At 39.8% G+C, this 23123-nt stretch overlaps 1 protein-coding gene across 1 annotated transcript; it reads right to left on the bottom strand.

The window, feature by feature from the left end:
• Positions 1-1414: 1414 nt before the first annotated feature.
• dstyk (dual serine/threonine and tyrosine protein kinase) lies at positions 1415-22465 on the bottom strand. The gene is made up of 14 exons (XM_086087664.1): positions 21644-22465; positions 17790-18199; positions 11578-12084; positions 11260-11455; positions 9923-10161; positions 9729-9812; positions 9472-9648; positions 7002-7131; positions 5341-5497; positions 4967-5099; positions 4558-4671; positions 2324-2438; positions 2131-2265; positions 1415-2010 (listed from the first exon to the last, which is right to left on the bottom strand). The coding sequence occupies exons 1-14, from the start codon at positions 21870-21872 to the stop codon at positions 1823-1825; spliced, it is 2814 nt and encodes a 937-aa protein (XP_085943790.1). The 5' UTR covers positions 21873-22465; the 3' UTR covers positions 1415-1822.
• Between the last annotated feature and the right edge of the window lie 658 nt (positions 22466-23123).

Below are 23123 nucleotides of genomic sequence, written 5' to 3'. Positions count from 1 at the left end.
ATGATGCTCAGAGCTTTTCATTGAAAAATAGGCTATGATGTATTATCTATATTCTGGTTATAGTGTGTGATTGTAATTTCTGATCATTTTAGCTAGTGTTTAAGGGTCATTGAAGATAACACACTATTTGCTTTTGCAGGCCATATAAATTAATAATTAAAAATAATAATTCCCAAGATATAGTTATGTTTTATTGGCGTTTGGATTGTAAATGGATTCTTCCCTGTTTGAGGACCGTGGACCCAAAAAGTTCGAGAACTTCTCAAACTACAGTACATGATACGATCAAAGAGCGCCACTAGGCGGCGCTAATGCGTGCCACTGCAAGATTATTATTATTTTTGTAAATCCTAATGGTCTATCATGCCTCGTTTGAAGAAAACAATTGGTGTGATACACCTTTTATTTTAATCTATGATCAAAATTTATATTAATTGTTTAAGGTTTTCAACGTTAAAGCATTTTATATTTTTTTGCTGAGTGGTAAGCAAGGTTATTTTAGTTATCTAAAACTAAAAAACTAAAACGTTAACGAAATAAAATAAAAACGAAAATGCTTTTTAAAAAACGAAAACTAACTGAAATGACATTTTATGGAACTAAAACAAAGTATAATTAGAGCAAAAATGTCCTTCGTTTTAGTCTTTGGTAATCAATTAAATGCATGAGCCTTTGGGGATGATTTATTTTGATATGAACCGGAATAAAGACGTTTGAAAGTGATGTCATCTAGCAGCAGCCAATAGAAAAGCGCCTTCCGATGACGTTGTTCTCATGGTGTTTTTTAAATATTGCGCACAAGTAATACACTTTTAAAAAAAACTTTAAACTAATACTGAAACTAACTAAAACTAAGCATTTATTAAGTAACTAAAATTTATAAAAACTAACAGAACCACCCTGAAAACTAAAACTAACTCAATAAAAAAAAATACAAAAAACTCAAATCGAAATAAAAACTAACTAAAATAAAAACTTCCAAAACTATAATAACCCTGGTGGTAAGTATGTTTCTAAGCCATATTTGTTGTTGTTGCAATTGAACAAATTGGTGTGGATGCGTAAAGTTAGCAATTACAAGACAGTGACCCTAATTTTTGTAATGTTTCCTCTGCAGAGGGATTTCACCCTTGACCTCGAGGTCAGATTCTCACGGATTTGGCTTAAGCCACCTCCGACCCCCAACGACATATATCCACATGTAGCTGCTTCTCACGTCCTCCCCCTAAAACGTACTTATTTACATCAACAAATGAGGAATAGCTTGTGGGAGGGAGCTTAATGTGAGGCGGGAACAATTCATGCAGAATATTCATTTGTTCCAGTGGAAAACACGGACAATGGAAAAGTCTGTTGAACATTAGAGGTCACATGACTGAAAGGCTGGAAAACTTATTTCAATGGCAAGAACATCTGACTTGTAACATATCCTTTTATTTAAAAAAAAAAAAGGTGTTTGTGTAGATGCAGACATTAAATACAATCTAAAATGTATCTTTTATAATTATTTTTTGTTGCTCACAACACTTGTAACGGACGACATTTAAAAGTTGCATCTAGTAAAGTTTTTCTGTGAACGAGTGGCAGTTAGCATGTCAAAGTGGAGGACTTCTATACAAGTAAACAATAAAACACACAACTTTGCAAACATCTGTATCCCCCCCCCCTTCATAAATTACATAAATCCCACATGTGAACAAGAAGGACAACGTCACGGGTCACAAATTGCGGCCGTCACGCATCCGTTCATAAATACGACAAAAATACTTTTTGACGACCGCCATCCCCCGTCGCGTGCACGTTAGTTTTGTCGGGAGTGTTTTCAGTTCGAGTCTTCCAAGCTGCTGCTTTTCTGCTCCGAGCAGTCGTTGCACAGGCGGACCATGATGCTTTGCAGGCCGGGCTCCACGATGCCGAACAGGGGCCTCTGCGAAGGGTCGCCGTTCCAGCAGGCCTCCATCAGCTGCCAGCACTCCTCGTCGAAGGAGGACAAGCGTTCGGGTCGGGCACCTGCGGGCCGAAACGGGGTGATTTTTGAGGACGACCTTTGAACTTTGAGCGTTTTCATTTTGTAGTTATGAGGCATGGTCACAGAATAAATTTAATTCGCATCTCAAGGTGCTCGATCACCTTTTTTGACATTATTCCAGAGTTGATCCTTGCTGGAGCATTTTTCAAAGGCCTCCGGGAGTTTAACGGATCCGGTGCACAGGTACCAGAAGAGGATCCCGAAGGCGTAGACGTCAACAGAGTTGTCATACTTTCCTGTGAGGAGACGCCATTAAAAGGACCGGCCACCATTTGCTTATGTATACGATGGTACCTGTAAAGAGCTCCGGTGCCATGTGGATGGGGGTTCCCACAATGCTGCCGGACATCATGGCCTCCGGTTTACAGAAGCCCAGGTCGGTGATCTTGGCACGGTTCTGCTTGTCTAGCTACAGTGTGAAAGGAAGCAAGGAAGAGGAGTAAACACGAGATAGAGCTATAAACAACTAAGAGGTGGCCAAGCTGCCGAATGGTGACGAGTTGACAGAAAAAGAAGACAACTTCAGTGTTTAATGTGAATGGAATGCGTAAATAAGAAAACAGTGGTGGTTTGTTAGTGCACTTCTTAGGCCTTACTATTCTTTTATCTTCAGAATCTTTAGATTACGATACAAAACAATTGAACCAGTGTGGAGCTATCCTTAAGTGAGTCAGAGTCAAAATATCCATTGGCTAATCAAGGGGGTCTACAACCTGCGGCTCTGGAGCCACATGTACTTCTCCTGTGGATGCCTGTGCATCAATAATAATATTTTTTTTTTAAATGAAGAAATTATTATTCTTTACATATTTATTTTTATTTTGTAGATAAAATATTATTCAAATCAATTGATTTAGATAAACAATGAAGAATTAAATATTCCCAAAATGTCAGTCAAAAATTTTAAGTTGTCAGAAAAAGAGCTGAAAGGTCGATGAAAAAGACTAAAAAAATTACCTAAAAATGTCAAAAGTGACCGTAAAATGTCCAAAAAGGAAAAGATAAAGTAAACATTTACCTTACATGTCTATTAAATTGCCAAAAATGTCAGATAATTTTTTTAAGGCAGAAAACGTTTAAAAAGTAACCATAAATTGTCCAAAAGCAAAAGAAAAAATCCCCAAAATATATAATAAAAAATGTACACAAAATTGCCCAAAACGTCAGATTTAAGAAAATAAAAAAATAAATTAAAAGGCAGGAGGGAAAAAAAACTTTAAAAAGTAATTGTAAAATGTCTAAAATCAAAAAAAGAAATCCCGAAAATTAACATAGAATGCACACGAAATTACCTCAAATTAATTTTTAAAAAGGCAGGAAAGAAAATGCTCAGAAAGTAACCATAAAATGTCCAAAAAGGAAAAGGAAAAGCAAAAATTCACCTTAAATGTCCATTAGATTGCCAAAAATGTCAGACAATTTTTTAAGGCAGAAAACGTTCCAAAAGTAACCATAAAGTGTCCAAAAACAAAAGAAGAAATCCCCAAAAATACTATAAAATGTACACAAAATTGCCAAAAACGTCAGAAATGTATTATTATTTAAAAAAAAGGAGGGGAAAAAAATGTCCAAAATCAAAAGAAGAAATTAACATAGAATGCACATGAATTTGCCCAAAAATAAATAAAATAAAAAGGCAGGAAAGAAAATGTTCAGAAAGTAACCATAAAATGTCCAAAAGGAAAAGGAACAGCAAAGAATTCACCTTAAATGTCCATTAAATTGCCATAAATGTCAAATAATTGAATTTAAAAAACTAAACAGAAAATGTACAAAAAGAAAATGACCATAAAATGTCAGAAAATTTATTTTTAAAAAGACAGAAAAGAAAACATTCAAAAAGTAACAATAAATTGTCCAAAAACAAAAGAAGAAATCTCCTAAATTACTATAAAATGTATACAAAATTGACAAAAATGTAAACATTATTATTTATTTTTTTAAGGCAGAAAAAAACATTCAAAAGGCAATTATAAAATGTCCAAAATCAAAAGAAGAAATCCTGAAAAGTACCATAAAATGTCCACAACATTTCCCAAAATGTCAGTAAATGTATAGGAAAAAAAAGGTAGAAAAAAAGGTCCAAAATAGCCATAAAATGTCCAAAAAAGAAAGAAGAGAGGCAGAAAATTACCATATGTCCATAAAATTGCCAAAAATGTCAGAAATTTGACAAAGGCAAAAAAATGTAAAAAAAATGTATGAAAAACAAAATGACCAAAAAATCTATCAATCCAAAAACAGAAGGTGAAAGGTAGAACAAACATATTGGATGCTGCATATTTTTTTGTTATGGTGTTATGGTGGAGCTCTTGTCCATCACAATGTTCAAATGTTCTGTGGCTCCAGACACATTTTTTAATAATTGATTTGGCCTAAAATGGCTCTTTTGACAGTAAAGGTTGCTGACCCCTGATCTAATGAGATGCCCAACAAAATCCGTGCTTAAAAATAGTCAACTAAACATGAAACGTAATACAAGTGGGCTTATCAATTGTCAGTGCTTAGATGATCAAGTTTGCACTTACCAGAACATTTTTGAGCTTTATGTCTCTGTGCAGAAGGCCTTGGCTGTGCAGGAAGCGGATCCCTTCCACAACATCCAGAGCGATCTGCAGCCTCTCCCTCAGTGACAAACCGGCCTGACATGAACCAAAAAAAACAAAACATAAAAGGAACGTTGACTGAGCAAGAAAATAGTTTACCTTCCGAGTTTGAAATACTGCGGCTCTGTACACACGCAAAAACTCAAACTGCTCGTCTCAACCGGGAAGAAAGCCAAATAGTGAGACTGAAGAAGAGCCAAAACATTTCAAGGAAAAGAAAAGCTGCAATTCAGAGACGATATCAGCAGTCATACGTCAAATGTAATTTTAAGCAAGCAAGCAAGCCCGCTCCCGTATAATATTTTGATTGACAAACGAGGCGAGGGGTCACCTTGAGGCCGGTGTAGAGGTCTCTGTGCAGCCGCTCCATGATGAGCAGCACGGCAATGCTGGAGCCTTCCCCGTACGTGTAGTCGATAACGGAACCGTGCAGGTCCACCAGACGCTCGTGCTTGGGCAGTGACCTGAGCGACAAGTTGTGACTTGAGCGCGCATTCCTCGGCTTTGTGACGCTTCCAGCGAGCGCGTGCCAAGAAGACACTTTTGCAAGAAAAAGCATCAACGGGCCAAAAACTGAATTCTTAGAAGCGGTGCGCATTGCAAGGGCATCGATCACATGATATGAATTGCTGCTTTTAAAGACTGCTCAATAAGTGGGTCAAACAATTACCAAAAGACAGTTTGGATTTGTCAACGAGAAGTCACCTTGTGTAATGAAACTCCAGAGCCAGGTCGTTCCAGTGTTTGTCGTCGGGTGGCACCACGGACTTGAGGGCGCATGGATAGCGGCCCCCCCAGCTGTCGCACAGGTACACAACTCCGTACTGGCCGCGGCCCAGCTCGCGGCCTATCTTCGGTTTACCTGTTGGAAGACGACTGGCATCTGTCACGCAGGCAAATCAGACGCATCGACAAAAAGGAATGTGAAGTTAATCTTACGAATGCGCGATATTGTCGCTGTCAGGCGGTAACATTGACAGTCCAAATATGGTCATAGGCATGGGGTGAGGGAGCAAAAATACCGCAGTGTTTTTAATAATCGGACGCCGATTATATTCCCCTTAAAACGTTATCGAAGAAAGCCGAAGTTTCCCACGCTGTGAAAGTACCCCGAATGCACCATTTTGCTTGCGTAGCATTAGCAACTAGCAAGTGTGTAGCCTATGTTATTCCGGTTATTCTGTTGTCCCTAAGTGTCCTTTAAGATGTCTAATGACACAGCAGTTGGGAGTTACTAAAGACACGACGTTAACTTATTTGCTCTCAAAAACGTAGAAATACTTTTTATTTTAAATGTTTTAAGTGTCCCAAAGACGCATTTATGCGTTTTTTTCAATGTTTTTATTTTTTTTTTTATGCTAGAGCATACAGCCTTTCAACTGCAAAGAACGGTTGAAGAAATGGTAGTTATTAAACGAACTGCCAGCAGGTGGCAGCAGAGCAAAAGAGATCAACCAGGACCATGTTGAATTTTTTTTGGGGTGAATAATGGTGAAACTTAGCTATATTCTAATGCTAATTGCTGCAAAACGGAAACAGAAATATACTTTTTTCCCCCCTGATGAAAGAAAAGACTAATCTTTCTTTTGGTAGTAACATAATATTCTGTGGGCCTTGCAAAAGCAGTCAAAATCCAGTAAAACAGCCGAAGTGAAGGGGATTGCTTCAGTAAAAATGGCTGGGAGTGAATGAGTTAAGAATTACATCTACTGTATATTTAAATACAAAACATGCTTTGTTTTTAAAACATCGCTAGCCAAGCACTAATGCTAAAAGCGAAGGGAGGATCCCATTCAAATGCTAACAGGAAGTTAGCATCGACTTCGGGAGTGTTTTTCCTTCAAATCACGAATATCCACACACAAATCTTGTGGGAACACATACCCACAGATGCGATAACACTACACAAAGGCACAAATTCTTCCCAATTTTTTTATTATTCTTAGTAATTCAAGTGTCTCATCACTGGTGAGCTATTTTCAGAAAAGAGTACTAGAGGCTAACATTTTTTCGGTCATGGGATTCCCGCGGGATGGGAGTGAATTTACCTTTAATTACAGGATTGGGACGGGACAGGATAAAAACCTCACGGCACCAGACGGGAGCGGGATTAATTCAATATCCGTTCGGGATACACACTTGCGCAGCCATTTATTTTATGTGCATTTTTATTTTTTTAAACTCCCACGCCCGCAAGACAATTGGAGGTTACTTAAACATTACTTAGTGACTTTTTTTTGTCCACCAGACAAAAAATAAATAAAATAAAGCATTTTTTTGAAACTAATAAACACAAAAATTTCTGCTTATTAAAAAAACTAACAATAATAAAATATCCAAAAGTATTACAGTATAATCCTGCTCACCATGCAGCAGCACGTCTCGGAGGGAGCGACTTTCCAGCGACAGGCGGGCCAGCCGAGGGGCATGGTCCTTCCTCACGCGCACCCACAGGTCCTCGGTGCGCTCCAATCGACCCGTGTGGCCTTCCTCCAACTGCAAACGGACACACAAGATGCCTCATCAGAAGCGTTTTGTTTGTCATTACGACTTTTCATTCATCAACTCCTCCATTATAAACAAACTCATTGTAACTTGATCACCATGGCCTCCATTTCTCACTGACGAGCAGCATTGGCCTCCTCCTCCTCGTTTGTCAAATTAATAAATGCAGCGTTCCACGCCAACACAAACTGAAGGGGATGGATGTTATTTTTCTGAGCTGACAGCCGCCGTAAATCAATGTTTGTCCAAGCATCCCTTTTCATAAACTCCCTCCTACAGGTTTGCGTTCTCATCAGTCTTGCGGCAGACCCTCAAAGTTGGCGTGAGAGCGGCCTGAAAGCCAAGTTCACACTGGCGCTGGATTGCTGCAGTGTTTGCACGACTGAAAGGTTTCTTTGCTTCTAAAAATGTGAATGAGCCATGAAAGATGATTTTTTAAAACTGCAATTCAACAGGAGTCATCATTTGTAAAGCAGACCACTTTATGGGTTATATTGGGGCTGGACGATTAACTGACATTTTATTGGGATTTCGACTTTGGCTTCTCTCGATCATTAAAATGTAATGATCGAAGAAAAATGATTAATGTGCAGAATGCTGCGGTGCGTTTAAAAGTTTCCTACGTTGTGAAAGGGCCCTGGATGCGCCATGTAGCTTTTAGCTAGCGCAGAACTAATCAGTGCGATTCTGCCGTCCCTAAGCGTCCTTTAAGCTGTTTAACGACACTCCAGTTGGAGTCAACTGTAAAACTAAACACACGATAAGGATAATTACATACAGTGTTATATATAATATATAACAACTTCGTTTTTAACACATCGCGAGCCTAGTGCTAATGCTAATGCTAATGCAAGTGAAGGGAAGATCCCGTTCAAATGCCAACAGGAAGTTAGCATCAACTTCGGGAGCAATAGTCCTTCAAATAACAAGTATTTGTACACAAATGCTGAGGAAACAAATACACACAGGTAAGATAACACTACTCAAAGGCACACAATTCTTCCCAATGTGTGAAAAACTAGTTATTTTAACTTTCTTCTGTTCTCATTGCAAGCAATGTTATTAAAGAGCCACACAAGCTCTCATGTGATGACAGCTAAAAAAAAAAAAAACTTTGCACAAACCGTTTTGTAAGGCCATTAAAGAGTGAGATGCGGCTTAATCAATTTAAGTACTTCACTTAAGCACGAGTGATGCGAGATGTAAAGGGATGCTGAACATATCAGCTGTGATGATCTTCATAAACTGTCTCTGCATGAAATTGCTCATTCAGCATAGAATTGGCGTCAGGCCTCCAAAATCGGATCCGTGACAGCGTTTATGTCCATGACATGAGGCGCTCTATGGTGTAACGAGCTATAATGAACGCATGTGATTCTGTGAATGCTTTCAAGTGAAATGTCGAGATTTGATCTGCTTTTATGTCCTCAATACAGGGTAACTACAATGTAACCTTCCAGGAAAGACCAGATTGCCATAAGCCTTCCGAGATTCATCGAAAGGCTTCGCACAGTGTTAGCAAGAAATATGCAATTGGATATTGAATTGAGTATGTATAATATAGAGATAGACTGATATGTTTTTTGCTGATACTGATGCCGATTATTAGTCATCCACCGATAACCGATATTTGGAGCCGATATTAATTTTCAGTAAAAAAAAAAGGGGGGGGGTATATATTGGCGACAAAATATTTTAAAATGCAAATGCCAATCTTGACTGCATGTCAAATAAATTTCTGACTTTTCAAATTGTTTTTTTTTCTTCATCTTGGACAATGGACATATCCTTTTAAATTTCTAACAAAATGTTCAGCAAGCTCACAAGATTATCAGTAAAAAGTTAAATGGAAACTTAAACAAGTAAATACCATAGCTCTCTATAGTTTCCGATTATTGGTCCATCCACAGTCTAATATAAAGAAAAGAAAAAAACTTAAACATCATCATCTTTAATCTGAAATGCTTGATGTAAAAAAATCAGGCCAGAGTAGTTTTGGAAATCACAACCTGAATTTGTCATTATGTCAGTTTTTCCCCACCTCCATGGAGGGGATGTTTTTGGTTGCCATGGTTTCAGACGGTGCATCATTCTGTACATCTTTATTACCTTGGTAGGTTAATTTGCTTCCTGCACATACTTGAAAGAAAGATGAGAGCGGTAGAGCTCATTTTCAGAAGCATTTGAGTTTTTTTGAGACACAATTTTAAAGAAAATCATTTACAATTGAATCATGTAATTGTGGTTTGCTCTCACAGGGTGCTGCTCGTAAATACGCTTAGCACCATTTGTGCAAATACGTAGGAAGAAAGGAAAATGGGACATGCTAACCTGACGCAGGGATGCTGCAAAGGCCTCATGGGAGCTATTGAGACGGGTTCTGAACTGGGAGCAGATGCTTCGGGCCAGTTTGGCGGCGCTGAGACTTTCGATGGCATCCTGGGCCACTTTGCGCTTCCATTCGTGCGAGATGGCGGGCGGGTTCACGAACGTTATCCTGTGAATGATCTGGGAGAGGCGCGTGGTCACTTCAGGAAGCACCGATCGCCGTGTAACGCCAAAACGTGCTGGATTCTTGAATGATTTACCTGTTTGATTTGCTCCCACACGAGACGCGTGACCGAGGATCCTGAGTGAAAGGTGACCTCAACGTGATAGGCGGCGTTTAATAACTACAAGAGATACGCAGAGCAAGTTAACGTTGAGGAGAACTCAGGATATAAAAGTTTGCTCAAATCTGTTAGTTGTGTGTGATGTACTGTAAAGACGAAGGTCTGCGCACCTGTTTGAGGTGATTGGAGGTGATGTTGTGCGAGGACGAGTCAAAGTTGGACTTCTCTAGACTGCTGAGACATCGCTCCAGCGTTCCGACGAAACTTTCCCTCAAGTAGTCCACGGAGCTGATGAGCTTGTTGGCCACGGCCTGATTCAGACGCAACACAATCAGCTCCTGGATCTGGTGGATGCAAGACTTGATCTCCTTTGACGTAACCGGCTCGCCGTTGGCTGTTACGATTATGTCTGCAGTCAAAGGGAATAGGTTTGCAATTACACACACTTGCACGTCAGCTTGATTGATCATTTGACCAGCAGTCTCTAATGATATCACTTGAATCTTCCGCATAGATTTAAGTTCAGTCTTCTGAATTATTGCATATGTTTTTATGTTCTGTTACATCCAAATATTACTGTGTGTTGTAATTTTGCACACGTGGCAAAATGCTGGATGGGCGGTTTAGAAGACATGTTTACAATAGCTAATTGTTTAATTATTTAAGCGCAAACGGAATGCTAGGTTTATCTTAAAACTGATTTAGAATCCGTACACATTATTGTTGTCTGAACATTTTGTACAGGAATTATTTTTTAATAAATGAAACATTTAAATAAATGTTTGTTGTTGTTTTTTTAAAATTAAAATCGAGTAAAATCGTAATCGTCCTGAATGACTGGGAAAAATAAATATAAAAATACCGGTAAATAAATATCGAGATTCCCAAATCGCCCAGCCCTAAGTACAATATATGTTTGCTTTTAATCTCTAAGAACTGTTCATTATTAAAAGTGTTTTTTTTCTTAATTTTCTAAATTGAAGGGGTTTTTTTATGTTTCACCATAAAGATGGCAGGTATCACTTCATATAGCATGCTAAAAAAAGGTCAAGCTAACTTTTTCCTCTTCTGATCCCACATCAAACCTCCTTCAGGAAAAAAAATGGCAGCTAATAATGGCATTTCCCCCCAGAGGATTAGTCTGCCATGTCACAACCACCTTCTTTTATAGGGCAAACCTTTTGCATTCTACAACAGCTAAAACACTCAGCTGATAATAAAAACACACGACAAAATGTTTTAAACAGGATACAAAAAATATATATATATTTATTTTTTAAGCACATCCATAAACAAAGTTTAGAGTGCACTGCAGTATTTAAATGGCAGTATATCCTAGGAATATTGGCTTAAACATTTGAAATAATTTCAATGTGTTTCATGACAACTTTTAGTTATTGTAAAATGTTGGCAAACAAACCGCGATGATTCCAAGTTATTATTATGAGACTGCTAAAATAAAGACAAGGGCACCTCTTTATAACGCGCCCGCTGCAAGCGAACTCACCCGTAAACTCCAAGTTGGCAGCATCCTCAAGCAATTGCTCTTTCATGCTGCAAAGTGTCTCCACAATCATTTCCTTCATCTCCTCCTGCTTGCGGTTAGCAATGGCCATGAGGGATGTGAACAATTCCCCCTCTTTCTCACGGGTGTATTCCAGCCTACGGGGGGTTATCTGCAGGTCTCTCTGCATGTCGAAGGCCTGCAGGGTGAGCAGAAAGGACAAATGCTGCTTACTGTTTGGTTCATGTGCATTTTAAAGACGAGCTCTTGAAGGAACGCGCCAATAAGGGTCACATGCTTATATGGGAGAACTTATTTGACCTGGTTGATGAAAAGATCCAGGCAGCGACAGTGGAGCCCGTTGAGCAGGCTGGCGGCCTCCACCTGTTGATTTTGAAGCACCTGCCGTGTAAAAGGCACCAGCAGCCTGTGTAGTCTTTCGAAAGCTTCACCGAGCATGCTTTGCGGCTTGGCACCCGGGGTGGGCATTTGTGTGGGGGCCCCGCAGGAGCAATTTCCCGTTGGGCCGCTAAGAAAGCCAAGCGAGAGCAGCTGCTTATGGAGGGCGCTCTTCTCCCGCTCCTTATCCTTCTCTACGCGGCGGGTGGGCTCCGGGGAGGCTGTGGGCATCGTGTCGGGGAGGCGGATAAAACAGATGGGAAAGGAGAGCATCTCTTTGACTTTCCAAAGCTCGGCCACCTGCTCTGTGTTTAAGGAGTCCTCCTTGATGGCGTACAGTATGATAGGGATCACATTGCGAGTGCAGTCTTCTAGGGCCTCCTCCATGGGCTGGACGCTCGCGCAAGGCACTACCATCACCTTTGCTTCCTGATGAGGAAACACAAATATTTTAGGCTCATTTCAATTTACAGCTACGGTAAAATGATGGCCGGAAAAGCACATTTTCCCAAGATCCTTCAAAATCCTATAAGCCTTAAATACCGTATTTTTTGTACTATGAGTTACACTTTTTTTTCATAGTTTAGATTGTCCAGCGACTTATGCCAGGTGTGACTGCGACAAAAATATAATATAATTCTATAATTCAACAAAAGATGCTTCTGCCAAATCTTATATTGTTGTCTAAGGAACTGAGCGATAAAAGAAAAAGGGGGTCTTTAGAGCAGCACATACCGTCCATTTGTTATTTTATTTTATTAATTGTTACAAAAATAGTCACCGCCCTGCCACAAACCCCCACCCCCACCACCCGGCCCTATACAAACTGCCCACGAGCTGTATGTATATGTCTAATCTGTACATATACTGTATAGTTTATACAATAGTCTGCTTGTGAGATGAGAGGAGCAAGATGGCCGCCATGTGACTTCAACGGGTTGCACGGGCGTGTATGGGCTATCGGCTATCCAGTCATATATTCAGATCAGTGGCCACGTCATACTGGTTGAGAAACACTAGCATAGCATAACGTAACGTAGCGTAACATAACGTATCATAGCATATTATAATATAAACCACGGTCATTTGTATTCCAACAAGTATAACCATTATTAAGTATGACAGTAACAACACAGTGCAGTGCCATAGCGTTTATTCTCTGAGAAATTAAAGATGCGGTCTTAAGTTTTGACCATTTCTGTTTGTAAACAAAACGGACTCCTCCCATTGCTCAACTTCCCACTTTTCTCGTCAACATTGCGCCTGCCTTCAGCAAGATGCCCCCCCGCTCTGTGTTTGGCTGGAGGGGTAAACATCGACTTTCCGCCCAGAAACGTCCCTTTTATGACTAAATCACCACCACACATTAACAGAAGTCCAGAGGTGTTGATTGAGAAGGATTTCATGGGTACACATCCAGTGTTTATAAAGTGTTTATTTCTGAGTAAAAAGACTCCACCTTTAAGTAGTTTAAGTAGCACACAGTTGTAGTCTGCACATTAATGGACATCATAATCTGGCAATGAAACTTCACTTTGTGCCGTTGCCCTTGGCCCTTTCCGCTGATATGAATCCATTAAGACTAGTGGCAATCGCGGTTAGCCACAAGTAGCTTTCGGCTAATGTCTGACTCTGCTATTGCTAGCTTCCACTGCAGTGGAGTGGTTTGAGCAGCGATGCATTAAATCATTTGAGAAGCTCAACGAAGTGTAATTTTAGGGCACAGTTTAGTCAGTAATTTGGAATTTGTTCTGGTTTGCAGCTTCTGGAAGGGGGGGGGGGGCAGTGCTAGTATCTTCAAAGAGGATAGCTGGACCGAACAAACGTTGTACTGTGCACGACTCGGCTTAACAAGAAAGACGACCCGAAAACATGAAACACTCTTAAGTAGAATTTTCACATTGTTGCGAATGACAAGAAATTAGTTTGTCAAAGACAGTCACAGAGGTTGCACTGAATTTTGCCAATGACATGCTAAATTGTCTTTATGGGGTTAGTAAATATCAAGGATGGTAAGAGTAATGCTGGAGGGAAAAAAAACATTTAAGGCCTGTTTTTCCTCACTATAACGCGGTCTCGCAGATTTTTTTTGTCCAATTTTGCAGGCTTTTTTTTTACAGTAATGTAACCTACCTGTTTTATAAAATGTATGAAGGGTTGAACATTGAGACTGTTTAAACAAGAGAGAAATGTGAGAAAATGTCAATGCCGCGATGAGAAAAGTGTATAAACAACGTGGTGAGTGGTTTTAGAGCCTTATAATAAATGTAAAGCATAAAGCTGACTACTTCATGGATTTCATTTAATGTGAGTATTTTTTGGAACCCAACCCCAGCGGAAAAGGAGGGAACACTGTATATAAAACAAATCCAGAAAGGAGGGTGGGGGGGATCCAAAAACACAAAACTTTCAATAATGCCACTGTCATTTGCTTCAGGTTTATTATTATTATTATTATGATCAGAAAATGTATTTTATGGTGACATCGACCAGCCATTTCAATCTTCAGATTGACTATTTCAGCCAATCTAATAAAAACAGTTGTAACTCAAAGATTTAAATAAAAAAACAATGACATTTGTTTGTTACTATGTCATGACACACCCAACATTACGGTCTTCCATGATCTGCTTTAGCTCATTGTTGTTTTATGACTCACCGTTTAACATTAGGCAGCCAATTGAGAGACAACGCTCTAACTAAGCCGATGTAGGCAAACATGCAGCTAGAGTACAAGATTATCTCCTTTGGCAGGGAGTGGAGAGCAAATTTAGGCCATTGAACGCATTTTGGGCCATTCCAAGTGTACAGTAAGCTAACAATTTGGTTACTTTAACCTAAACTGGTCAATCTAAATTTTCATGATGTTAACATTCACAATGAGAAGATAATATCCGACCTTAGCGCTTCCACTGTAAATTCATGTTGTATCTGTGAGAAGTCAGCAACTAATACCTACTAGCTACACAGTAACAGTAGCATTTGCCTAACCTTTGAATAAATAAATAACAAAAATGAGCTTGGAAGCGAGGTCGTGATGGTAAAGAGGCAGACATAGCGACACAAAGGAGACAGTCAGTCCCATCCCCAAGAAACACCAACTGAGCTGCCTTTCTGGAACAAAGATAGCCTGCAAGCATTCCGATCAATACAGTGTTTGAATCTTGATTTCAACAAAGAGCCTGCAAGAAAAAGTCAGTGTGGTTGGATTTTTTTTTTTTTAAGAACTGAGGGGTGGGGGAGGGTCTAACTCTGCAAAGATGGCCAAAACAATAGGTCGACTCAAAACTATATTTAATCATTTTAACACTATATTTGCGCCGCCCAAAGCCATGTTGGGCTCAGTCAGGGGCATGGCTGCCAGTGAGCAAGACAGAGAAAAAATACAAAAAAATAAATAAATAAATAAATAAAGGGACAAAAATAAAGTTTGATTTTAAGTTTTCTTGTAGGTTTTGAGTGCACACCAGGTGACAAAAAAGGCCTAATGCCTATAAAGTCAAAAATAAATGAACACTAGCAAACTTAAGTGTTATTTTCAGAGGCGTACTTCTAAAAAGATTCGTGAGTGACAGTCAGCTCTACTATTATTTTTGTCCTCAAAGTCCAAAAATCGAGTTTTTATTTATTTATTTCCTCATTCAATATGATCCAGTAAGCTAATTGAGCACTGTAAGAAATAAGACGACTGCATGATTGCTAAAGTTGCAGGGCATTTATTAACAAGTTGACTGTCTTGTGCGAATTCGTGGAGCGCTGACACGTTCTGTACCTTTCAAACAAATACGAGAACTGCTTTGGACCCTTTGTCCTTTGGGTGCCGAAATAAGAGCCACGCTAGGAGGACTAATTAGCAAGTGTCTCCACATCCGCGGGTGGCTGCGACTGTGGCAGCAGTATGTGAATGAATACCACAGCGAGCAGAGAGATTCTGTGCCTTCACAACACCGACCCAAACACGCTAATCTCTCTTTCATTGAGCAGAAACCTCAGGCTGGTTTAGCCCCTAAGAAGGAACATGTGCTCATGACCTGGCGCGTGAAAATCTTCCACACCTTCTTAAAAGCAAACTTCCATAAGCATTTCCATCAGCACCGGGCTGACAACATTCATCAACTTCAAATACGCAAAAGTAAAATTTGAATAGACTGTAAATGTGATTGCTAATCTCTCATCAAGAATTGAGGTCAGATGCAAAGTATTTGAAGCGACATGTGATTATGAATAGCGAACACTTATGAAATATATTCCAGCACTTGGCACTTTTCTAGCTACACAGCTACCGAACATATTTCCAGATGCCGACGATTTAGTAGTATCTATGGCAACTTTTTCATATCAAAGGTGTTTGGATTATTATTTTTTTTCCTTCCCTACACGACCTAGTCATGTGAATCGCACCAGACCAGCAGCATTACGTAAAGGGGCGAGGAGGGTGGGCTGCCCTGAGGCAGGCACCAGGCCTGGCGTCTCGGAGTTTGACATGAGGGACTTGCAGCAATTGGATGACAAAAATGTTCCGCCTCACACGTGACTGAGCACTTACTGTCCTAAAATCGATTCGCTCCCCTGCCCCCCCCAGCTGATTCGGATTTTCGGCTTTCATTGGAGCAGGTTTGTAAAACTGTGAACAAGAATTTAAATTGTTTGACATAACTTCACCCGTCAGCCAATGTTCAAAACAATGTTTGCGGTGGTTGCCATATTCACACAATTCAAACAAACCAACAACATGATGGAAAATATGCCTCATAACTCAAGCAGAAAATGAGGTCGAACCACCATTATGCCTGACGTCATGTGAGATGGCAGCTTATCATGTGAGACTTTGGCTAAGTGACGACCCCAAGGCTTAATTCCACAAGTGTTTTTCTTTTTTGTCTTGCCACCACAAATGATGAGACAAATAGGAAACCAGAAATTGAACCTGTTGCATACATTTACTACTGACAAAATGTCGAATGAATATAAAAAGTCTACACACCCCCGACCCCAATCACATTCAAACTCATGTTAATGATAGTCACGAGTCACGACACACCTGAAGTGCTTCTGATGCGCCCAAAATAAAGTTCAAGTGTTCTCGTAGACCTTAGTCATGGTCTGCAGAACCTCCAAAGAATTTCCAAGGCATTAAATATACCAGAACACAGTGAGGCCATTATGAGGTGGTGAAAATGTGGCACAACAGTGAAATTAACAAGAACTTGAATTCTCTCCAAAACTGATAAAAAGACCAGAAGAAAACTGATAAGGGAAGCTCCTTAGAGGCCAATAGCAACGAGGAGTATTATTGACTATTTAGAACATGTGGAAACAATCTCCAGAAAGCAATACTTTACTTCCTCTCTCTCTTTTTCAATTGAGTATTATTAGGTCAAATTAATTGATTTATCTTAGTCCACTTTTCACATCAGGAAAACATGGCACTTGAATAAGGGTGTGTAGACTTTTTATAGTGTACATCCCAGTTAGCTGTTTAAGTGGGTTAACAGGTTAGTGAGAAAAGACTCACCTCCCAGGCACACTGCGTAATCCCTCCCCCTTTCTTGTTCATCACTGCCTCACTGCAATTTTCTACTGTTGCTTGCTAAGTTGTACCGTACAATCGACGGTGCATAATTGATATTTATTTATATGTTTACTCTAGCTGCGTGTACTCCTGGTGAAAGTATTTTATTATTATTATTATTACACAGCGGTAAACATGTACGACAGTTAACAATATTCAAATGTTGCCAGCAGGGTTAAGAGTTTTTGATGCCGACCGTCAGGCACTGGAAAAGATTAATTCAATTATAATTATAGAAAAAAAACATGTTTTGAAGTTAGAACTAATTGGAAGAGGAACGGCATCACAGAATGGATTACAGTTATATTTAGGACGTTCCATTTTATAGCAAAAATACATATGAAGCACCTTCAAACAAAACGTTTCACTCTTCAAACCATCTTTCACCCATTGTTTAAAAAGTGAAAAATTCCAAACATTCCTCAAATATTGACTCACTCTACATAAATAAAAGCCTTTATGTGTGATTTTGCCCAAATCTAATGACATATTTTGAGGCCAGCTCATTTGACAGTAACCGGAATGTTGCTAACCAATATAGATTCCGTTAACAAAAACCAACCTGAAGTAAATGATGATGCAGGGTGATCTCCAGCTCAGCGAGCCTGTGCGCCGGGTCCTCGCATTCCTCGTGGATCTCCAAATCTTCGCGGGGCACCGTATCCCAACGGCCGCGGTTCGCCGCCAACTGGTGCACCAGCTCGTACTGGCCGGGCAGCGCCAGACTGAGCCGCGTCTGTCTCCCGTGGGTGAAACACAACTTGCGCCTCTTGCACGGGGTGCCCTGGACGCCTCCGCAAGCCTCGCCGGCCTCGGGGCCCAGCGGCAGCAGTCTCTCTCCCAGCAGGCAGTTGAGCAGCTGGTAGCGGGCAGTGCAGTTCTGGCCCAGCACCAAGATGTATGGGGCAGCGCCCACAGTGTTACGCAGGAATTCTTCTTCATGAGTGGGGAAAGCGATGCAGCTCAATTGCCCTGTGGTGAGAGACAAACCAAGGTTAACAACAAGGTTCATTAAAACATAATCAATGTATGTCTACAGTGAATCTCCGTTTATCGAGGGAGTTATGATCAAGACCCGCCCGTTATAGAGACCAAATAAAATAAAATTTTAATTTCAGCCCCACATAGAACATCAACAAAAAATACGTAATGTTTTGGGTTTGTTTTTTTAAATAATAAAAATAGCACTGCACTAACAATGAAATAGAATGTAAAGAATTAAATGATTTCATGCTTCAATGCCCATTGACACTGCGTTCCGGATAAATGCCACGTGATCTGTTAGATCTCTGAGGGGAATTCTGCAGGACGCCTGTGTAAAAAGAGGCAAAATATAGACAAACGTGTAGAATTGGATATTTTCTCAGATCAAAGTCACTGTACAAGGCAATCCAGTGTCCGCCATACTGACTTTGCGTCAGCGTGACTCATCACAATCTGAAACGGTTACATAGGCAACAGAAGAAAGTAGCACAAGATGTATTTATTTTTTTAATTTCTCGCCTCATTACTGGACCGTTGATTGTGATCAGACAGACAGCACATACTGTCAATGCTTAAAAGTGGTCCGAGTATTGCAACTTCAAGCTCCATAAAATATACTGTAGCAAGCAGACTAGGACAAATCGCTTAAGTTGACATCATGTGATGCTATTTTATGTTGAGATAAAGTCCCCTCCAAATGTATCGGAATGGCAAGGTCAATTCCTTTGGTTTGTTGTATATTATAAATAATTGGGATTCAGATCAAAAGATGAATATGAGACAAAAGTTTGGAATTCCAGCTTTAATTTCATGCTATTTACATCTAGATTTGTTAAACAACTTTGGACAGTGATAATGCTACACTTCTGTTAAGTATCATTATCACAATGGGAGGTAGCAACAGGAGAAAGACGGCAAAGCCATGCTAATTGCTAAGCTATCCAAATGCAGTTACAAATTGCCAAAATAAGTGCTTGTGTGTTAATTTTAAAGATATTATTAATTGTGCAAGTTGAAAACAGAATTGATAAAGGCTAATTAACCCATTGACACAAATATTTTAATTATTTTTAAAAAACTTAATTAAAATCCAGTTGTATTCTTTTATTTGAAAACATTATTTTTTAGCCTGTACTATTTTGCACGAGGGAGTGCTAACTTGTGCTAATTGGTTTATCGATGTTATTTATTTGGTCAATTTGCATTCTCTGTCATTATATAACTAAACTAGCCTTTAAGACATGATTAGTTAATCAAGTTATTATTGTTTTTGTTTTTTTACCATTAATATCATAATATCATGATATATTCAGATACTGTGAAGAAATGCAACTTATGCCATGATATGAATTTTGCTGTACTGTTTCAATACTTTTGACGGGGACTGTATGTAAGGCCGGATGAATCTAGTGTTTTAGAAAGTGAGGACACGTGCTTTGCTTCTCCCATGAAAGGGAGCATTATCCCATGCTTTCTGTTGAGTATGACTCATCTAATGTTTAGCGCTGTTCAGTCCAAGATGAAGATTATGTTGAGCAGCAAGCGCTTAGTCTTTATACACAGGTGTGTGCCATTTGTGGGGGTGCCATTTGTCAGGGGGAGGGATGAATCATTCACTGAATATTTGAAAACAAACATCTTTTGAAGTCATTATCTGCCAACACATCACATCACATCTCGAGGAAATTACTAAATCAGTCACAACAGAGCTCACATGCGCAATCTAATTGACAAAAATAAAATATTTGATTTTGTCCTCATTAGGGTTGAGGGCAAACTGGAGCCTATCCCAGCTGACTAGGCAAAGGCAAGGGAAGACCGTGGAATGGTGGACAGCCAATTAGAGGGCACATACACAACCTTCACAATTCACAACTATGGAAAATTCGGTCTTTGATCAACCTGATATGCATGGCTTTGGAATCGATCTAAAAATGGAAAATTAAAAAAATCATCAACAGTATATACTTGCAGACATTGCGTCTCAATGGGCATACGAGAGGACGGAGAAGGATACAGCGCACAAAATAACGTTCAATCAGCCATACAGACTGTCATCATGACACCCAACTTGGGTTAGCAAATAAATGTGTACATTTTGAAATCAAGTGAAATTAAGTATATATTTATTTTAACTAAAACATTCCATTTAAAAAAAACATCCCAGGAATAGATAGAGCATCTTCTCAGTATGATGCACCACTAAAAACAATAAACACATTCATAATTATTAATTTTATACCATTGTGAAAGGGTCCATCAAAACGTATCATTGTTAGCTTTATTAAGGCATAATCCATACATCTAATGATGTGTCCAGTGGGAGTACAGTATTTAAAGTACCAAACATGATTCAGTGTGTACATAAAGCCCTCTGTAGTGTTAACACTCTGACTGAGTCAGCACATGTGTTCTAACCTCCTTGCCCCCAGTATGGCTTTTCTGGAAATTTCGTGACATTGCATGGACCAGTGTGTCCGAACCTTTCTTGAACCAAGGCACATATTTTGCATTGCAAAAATCTCTTGCTATACCAGCGAAGAAAAACGTCACAAAAAGTATTCAGTATATACTGAAATAATTATGATCTCACAAATGTATTTACTCGGTGTGGAATCCGGGCCAGTTTAGTTCAATACAAAACAATTATACTCCATGAAAGCAGAGTGATGATGTTTTTTCAAAATAAAACATCTGCTTTTAATTTGGAAAACAATGATCAACACTTTTGCCTATTTTCTGGCATGTTACCTACCAAATCAGCAACTGAATAATAATGTTTGTGCATTTTTCTGCACTGCCAATTGAATAATGTCCTGTTTTTGAATAATGGAATGGAAATTAAAATATGAATTAGCCCATCTAGGTGTTTTACGACGTTTGTTAGCATTAAGCTGAATGGCCTTTCCGACAGCACAGCCACTGTTTTTAAACATGTACAAACATCTTTGTTTTGTTTTGTTTGACAGTAAGCTTCAACTGGGAGTGGCAATTAACACCCTCTTTTTAAGAACTGTTTACGAGCTGCTAAACTGCTGCTTGTTGCGAATTGAGTGGAGTTCGTTGACGCCTCACTGCGCTCGTATCTCAAATTTTTGCTCGCAAGCCCAAAATCGTCCGACGGTTCGTATCTTGTCACTCATATCTCAAGGCACCACTGTATTCTGCAGCACGAATGGCAACAGGTGTATACACAGGTGAACTGTACGTTCTGCCACCTAGTGGAAAAGCTTGGAATTCTTCTTCGTGTCACTATACAGCGTTGACATAGATAGGTGAACAAAGAGGTAAATAAATGATCATTTTTCAACCAATTAAATTGGGTAATTTTACACAGTGTTTGGGTATAACTGGCACAGACAAATGATCAATGTGCACAATAAGTATATGCGTGTTTGCAAGGATGCTGAAGAAGGGAGGATGTTGACCCACCTGCCTCCAGAGAAGCGGACTCCGAGCTCATGGCCGATGCACACGCGTTGCTGTAGTTCTGTCTAATTTCCCGGAAGAAGGCATTGGTCTCCTTGAGGTTCTTCTTGAGCAGAGCCGAGTGTTTGTTGTAGCTGCTGAATATCCGCGTGAGCTCCCGAGTTAGCGGGGTGCTTTTTTGCTGCACGTTCCCCTCCATGGCCAACTTGTGTGCTCCTAGCTTCTGCGACATCGCAGCGACGAGAGCTATCTTACCCGACTTCACCCGTCGTTATGGCTGCATTTTGTTTCGGTCGTCGGACAACAGCGAGATGTGTTTTGAAAAAGCAAGGGGAGGGAAGTCGAGAAATGTGCTAAATAGTATGCGTCCGCATGGTAATCCCCGCCTGGGTTAGCGCTGTTAGCCAGTTGGCATCGCCTGTCCGCCCTCGTCTTGGCTTGGCACGACACTCATAGCCTTTCACGTCCAGCAAACGAGCCCTGCGACAACTTGACAGCCATACAGCTCGGAGATAACCACCTCTCTGTCCTCTCGTGTCTCTGGACCAACACGGCCCGTGTGCAGAAAAAAAACGTGTGAGTCTTCCTGGTGACGCTTCGAGGAAAAATATCTTCCTAAAGTCCCGTAAACCGAGACCAGGCGGTGTACATCTTTCCAACAACGCTGCGATTTCAAAAGTATGTTTAGTGTCTCTCGGGGACGATGAGGAGGCAGAGGGTCGTCTATTGGGGTGCAGGACGAGGGAGCAAGTCCTGCGGATACCAACAAGCCATCAAATCACAGCAAAACAGAAAATCCGACAGACTGAAGTTATGGAAAGTAGAGGGCGGGGTCCCTTAGCGAAAGACATCATGGGAAATGTAGGCGTATGCCGTTTTTTTCTCGTTTCATCATTTACCAGCAAATAAAATAGAAATGGGAACATTTAGATTGCATTTCGACATTGTAATTTAATCTTACTTGATTATTATTATTTTTATGATGACTTACAGCTAAAATTTCATTGACCGAATGATTGGTTCCATTCCATCCCAAATGCTTCCAAATGAGACCGCTTCTATCTGGAACTCAACTTAGTCACGTACACAATCACGCCAATTAAACATATTGTCTTTATTAACACATCCTGCAAGTATTAACATCAAACGCGTGTAACTGTACAAATGATCAGTTCCGCCATTGCGTCAAGTTTCCATGCATCATTTAGCTCCCTCTAATGGCAGACTCGCCGAACTACAAAAACAGCACCTTCAAAGTTATGGAAGATCAAAAGTGTCAAAATTAAGTAAATGATTACGCCGTTATTATCACTTCAGTGTGCCAATAAATTCAATTAATTAGAATAACGCATTTATGTAATTGATTATCAATGGAAATTAATACATACATGTGTTATTCCAGTTGTTATTAATTAAACGTACGTTATTAAGGTTTTAACTGTTTAATTATAATTTAAATTAAACATAAATGTATGGTTAACGT

Source organism: Leptonotus elevatus, chromosome 10, assembly GCF_054856555.1.
Source record: "Leptonotus elevatus isolate MCC_2025b chromosome 10, RoL_Lele_1.0, whole genome shotgun sequence".
NCBI lineage: Eukaryota > Metazoa > Chordata > Actinopteri > Syngnathiformes > Syngnathidae > Leptonotus > Leptonotus elevatus.
Note: the sequence above shows the minus strand (reverse complement) of the source record. Positions and strands in the feature narration are given on the sequence as shown.